The sequence below is a fragment of the Mytilus trossulus genome, chromosome 4 (assembly GCF_036588685.1).
Source record: "Mytilus trossulus isolate FHL-02 chromosome 4, PNRI_Mtr1.1.1.hap1, whole genome shotgun sequence".
In the NCBI taxonomy this organism is placed as follows: Eukaryota; Metazoa; Mollusca; class Bivalvia; order Mytilida; family Mytilidae; genus Mytilus; species Mytilus trossulus.
In genome coordinates this window covers 57,643,694-57,648,855 of record NC_086376.1, presented here as the reverse complement: position 1 = coordinate 57,648,855, position 5,162 = coordinate 57,643,694, and the positions used below count along the sequence as shown (strand labels likewise).

The 5,162-nt window shown below is 31.4% G+C and overlaps 1 protein-coding gene across 1 annotated transcript; it reads right to left on the bottom strand.

Moving 5' to 3' along the window:
* Positions 1 to 950: 950 nt before the first annotated feature.
* LOC134716691 (uncharacterized) lies at positions 951 to 4,902 on the bottom strand. Its single transcript, XM_063579697.1, has 3 exons — positions 4,825 to 4,902; positions 3,467 to 3,587; positions 951 to 1,186 (listed from the first exon to the last, which is right to left on the bottom strand). The coding sequence occupies exons 1-3, from the start codon at positions 4,873 to 4,875 to the stop codon at positions 951 to 953; spliced, it is 408 nt and encodes a 135-aa protein (XP_063435767.1). The 5' UTR covers positions 4,876 to 4,902.
* Between the last annotated feature and the right edge of the window lie 260 nt (positions 4,903 to 5,162).

Here is a 5,162-nt window from a genome sequence, read left to right as displayed (position 1 = left end):
TATGGTGCAGATTCAACAAATAATAATGGTGAGAAATTAACAAGGAAGTTGATATTGCACCTCACAATTCAAACAATACTATTATTGTTTATAAACTTAGTTTCATGGTTAATAGAAACATATCCAGATCAAGTCGAAACCTCAAGATTTCCAGTCGTTTGAAAGATTTCTTTTGACGGTTTAGAACAAATGAATATGGGATAGCACATCCTCCTAAAGAAGATACAATTTGAATGGCTGGCAATAAACCAGATCCGTCTGTTTTGCTAGGTCATCCTTTTGAAATCTATTGGGCCATGCTCGTTCACAATAATTTGAAACTGATGTCAACCGCTCATATATAACGCGTTGTAAAGGATAAACCAATGGAGGGGACAAAGTTGTTGTTTTTGCTCCAAACACCAAAATACCACGTTTGCCGAGTGGTAACGGTATTTCGTCATAACTCGTAATGATAACTTTACTCCTCATTGACTATACTAGCCTGTCAGCACTAGGGTTTGAGTAAGAATGTGATAGAAATTTTAAAGTGTGTTTGACTCCGTTATGAATTGACAAGGATTTCATTTTTAATACCTAAAGAGGGCCAAAAAAAACATAACAAAAACAAACGATCAGAAATCAGATTCTGCATAGCACAAAACAAAAACTACGGGCATTTATGAAATACATTTTTAAACTGTCGGTTACGGGTTACAGTTACAAAATCCACTTCTTTTATTTCATAAATCCTACAAAGGTCATTCATGCCTTGCTCAATAAAAGTAATATGTATTCAAAGGAAAAGTATGATTGACCTGTATAAGTGAGGTTATGGGCCATTTTAAGCGTTTCAGTATTATTATTTTGTCGGACACTGGGATTTCGATGTTTTAAGATCAGCACCCCTCCTACCCTCTCCCTCTCACTATTTTTGCCTCTTGAATTCGAAGAAATAAAGTTTTATAATTTTAACAGCCTTCAGATAACGTACTACCAATAATAAGTACCGTCATTGTTAAACGTCTCGACTTCCGATATGTGGCTACAAATCCAAGTATTGAAATGGCGCAAATTACTGCACCAAACATCAGAAGAATAACGCCACACGCTCTAACGAATCCTTTAAAATCCATGTCTATCAGTGGGTCTGATTTTATAACATTTGGTGGGTTAATCATTTCTATATCTGGGAACCTGTTGATAACTGAAAAGGGAAAACAAACTTAGTATTGAATGATAAGGCAATGGAAGCTGTGTCATAAAAGATTTTTAAGAGCTTTACGAGAATAAAGAATAATTATTACAAAATAGAAAGTGATAACGTTCTGAAATATGATTCAATTTGTATATACTAACGGTAATGTTAACATGTACACTTTTTGGCTAAATTCAAAATAACAGTCAAAAAGGAAATGACGTATATTAGCGCAATATCTTACCCATATCGACATCAATTAAAAAATGAAAACATTTGTTTAAGGTGTAACAAAAAGGATTTTTGTCAGGAAAATAAGTCAACGAAATGATTCTTCTTTTTTAATGCATTTGGAAAACATTTTCACGTTTTCTTTTTCTATAACGGAATGTGTTGCGTAAACAATCTCAAAATCAGGATCAAGGTTAAGTATGCATAAAAAGGGACCCAAAAACGTACAAATTATTGTCTTGCAAGACAATAATATATCAGCAATTTTTATAGCTTATATTTACAAAATTGAAAAAATATGAAAGGTAGTGGCCAATAATTATTTTGATAATCCGATATTATTTAAAAAAAAATTAGTAAATGATTGGCTTAATCATTTCTAATGCCTTTTTTAGACATAGAAATGAATATAAAGCTCGAATGCTATAATTTTCCTGTACATTAAGCAAACATCGGTATTGGGTAATATGTGGTAGGTTTGTCAAATAATGAAGATGCGTCTAATTATTGTGTCAATAATCTTGTAGTTATGACGTAAGGAATATATCCGATATCATCTGTGAAACGGTTTTTCCATATCGGTCAACCAACTTGTGAATGCGTCCGTAAAATTTATGAATGATTTCAACTTCACCATTTTGAACTCTATTGGATTTTCTTAGTAGCTGTAAGTTTTTGTAGTATTTTCAGTCATATAAAATAATAACAAAAAGTAGATAGTATTGGTTTCAAATGCTTTCTTTCAAATTTGTGTAAAAAAAACTATAAACGGTTTAATTGTGAACAAGAGATGCTTCCTCGTCATCAACCAAACACAAACTAGGGGACATATTATTTAACCACATTCGAAACGAAAACATGCTATAATCTTCATTTCCGGTGACAATTTTGGCAGTAGCATAAGAAGTCCTAAGCCGTCAATCTCATCTATCAGAACAGTAAGCTCTCTTTTATAATATTTTAGATAATAAAAACACACAATGAAAAAAAATAATAAATCTAAGATAGAGTTAATACAACCTTCTGTCGTTCATTAATATTGTATATTAAATACGTGTCAGTATTAAAAACATGTGACTTACAAATAAAAAAAAATCACCAGTAAAGGACAGAAACATTTGTAGTTTTAAAATCTGACAGCATGTACGTGAAATTTTGAAAACATTTTATAGTTTAATCAAACATCGAAAGAATAACATATACATTGTCAGCTTGTTAAATTTTATTTTGTAAATATGTATATTTCAAACTTTATTATATTGTCACATATTTTTTATCTTCTTTTTATGTCGGTGACACTTTGATTAAAAAAGTAAAGAAATAATACATTCATGAATTGAATGCAACAATATCCGTGTTGTCGATCTTTTTTCAATTGGCAGTTCACATATGTTTGTACACATATATGATTGAAAATAAAGCTAGTTGTGATATTTTATCATAATTTTGAAGCAAACTAAATAGTCGAAATATAATCTGCCGTGATTTTTGCATCAGGCTAACTGATATTTGAACTACACTACACGGAAATCAATTATTACCTATTAAGAAAGGGTACGACAAGTTTACGTAGAACTTATCGTGTTGTACTACCTGATTTTACTACCAAATGTAGCCTCTTGTTTATGGCCATTGTTATATTATTGTTCGTTTCTGTGTGTGTTGCATTTTAACGTTGAGTCGTTTGTGTTTTCTCTTATTTTGGAGATATTGAGATAAGACGTGGCACGGTACTTGTCTATCCCAAATTCATGTATTTGGTTTTCATGTTATATTTGTTATTCTCGTGGTGTTTTGTCTGATGCTTGGTCCGTTTCTGTGTGTGTTACGTTTTGGTGTTATGTCGTTGTTCTCCTCTTATATTTAATGCGTTTCCCTCGGTTTTAGTTTGTTACCCCGATTTTGTTTTTTTGTCCATGGATTTATGAGTTTTGAACAGCGATATACTACTGTTGCCTTTATTTATGACATGATTGGTCTCGATCCGTGGATATGGTAAAAATCGTGGAAAATCTTGTTTGCCAACATCTGACATCGTGAATTATTGTAACCACTAACCTTCAATCATTTTTTGCATATTGTCTTTAGCTTTATCGAATGTTGGTCCTATTGTTTCATTCATTTGGTCAAATCCAGCAATAAGAACAATCCCACCGATTACCGTTACAACTCCTGTCAACTAAAAACGAAAACAAAATAGGTTCTGTCATTATTCATATCCGTATTGCAATATTTTAACTAGTTTCATTCCTTTGAATAAACTTGATATTTTCCAAGTATGATATATTGTGCGAAAGTATGTTAACATAATACAAAATTCATCGACGCCATTGTACTTTACTTTGTATTGCATGGCACGACCTATATATCATAGATACAATGTAGGAAATAAATGAAAAGAATCTCTTGAAATTGTTATAAAAATCAGATGACAAAGCTGGATAAACAACACAAAGACAAAAATAACAACAAGGAGAAAACATCTACAAAAGGCAAGTTGACGTTAAAAAAAATAATTTGAAAATAAAAATTAAAAGCCGGTTTCTAATCTCCGATGATTATTTTAAAAAGTCCCAAGGAAGGACTATGAAGGTCCTGTAACAACGTTAGTTATTTTCAATAAGTAAATTTAACATTATCACATCCTCGTTCATTTTAAACCGCTTTTGTGATAAGCAACTGTATGCATACATATATTTTAAAGTGATGATCTATCAATTCGTCCCAACAGTAATCGTCCGATACTGAATATTGCTGTTTTTCTGGTTTTTCTTAAAGACTTGATTGCAGACATTATTGAACATATAATTTTAACCTTAGCAGGAGCACAAATTACCTATAGAGACGATAAAACGTTTTGTAGAAGACGAAAAATCTCTGTCCCAACTTATTATTTTTAAATCGCCATTTTAACCGGGTTTTTTTTAGAGATATAAGACGCAAAATGCAATGTTTTGCGTCCTAAAACGCGCTATAGCATATGCCTGCAAGTGTTTTAAAAGAACATAAACTCTGTCTTATACTCTGTCTGTGTGTTGCGTTTCGGTGTTGTGTCGTTGTTCTCCTCTTATATTTAATGCGTTTCCCTCGGTTTTAGTTTGTTACCCCGATTTTGTTTTTTGTCCATGGATTTATGAGTTTTGAACAGCGGTATACTACTGTTGCCTTTATTTATACCCTTAACATAAAATTCAACGGTGAATTTGAACATGACTCGGCAGATGAAGCATTAACTCTTTCAATGATTTGAATGTTTTTTGGGTTACTAAGGCCTACGTCTAATTTTGTCAAGTCTTGGCGTTGCAGCAGTGTGCAATAAATGAAATCCGATTTCTTAATTCAGAACAAAAACACCATGTACATGATGCAGTGATAATATTTCACAACACAAAAAATAGTTTTATATTCATACTTACTAGCAATATTATATTACAGATATAAAACAATATTTTACATCTCTTTTCCATGATGATATGAGTTGTGTTAATAATCCAATTGATTAATACGTTACGGTGTCTTTTTATAATCTACTGAACTATATGTTAAGAGTGTATTTGATTGGCCAATGAATATGATACATATTTTGATTTGTTTGATACAGATTTGTAAGTTTTTATTTCAACATTTAGCGTAATAAATTTTTTTTTTTACCTATACATCCACCTTTTTTTATTTATGAATTTTGATATCGCTATGATATCTTTCACCTTTCTCTTTTATATTCAGAGTACAAGAAAAAGAATCAGAACAAAAA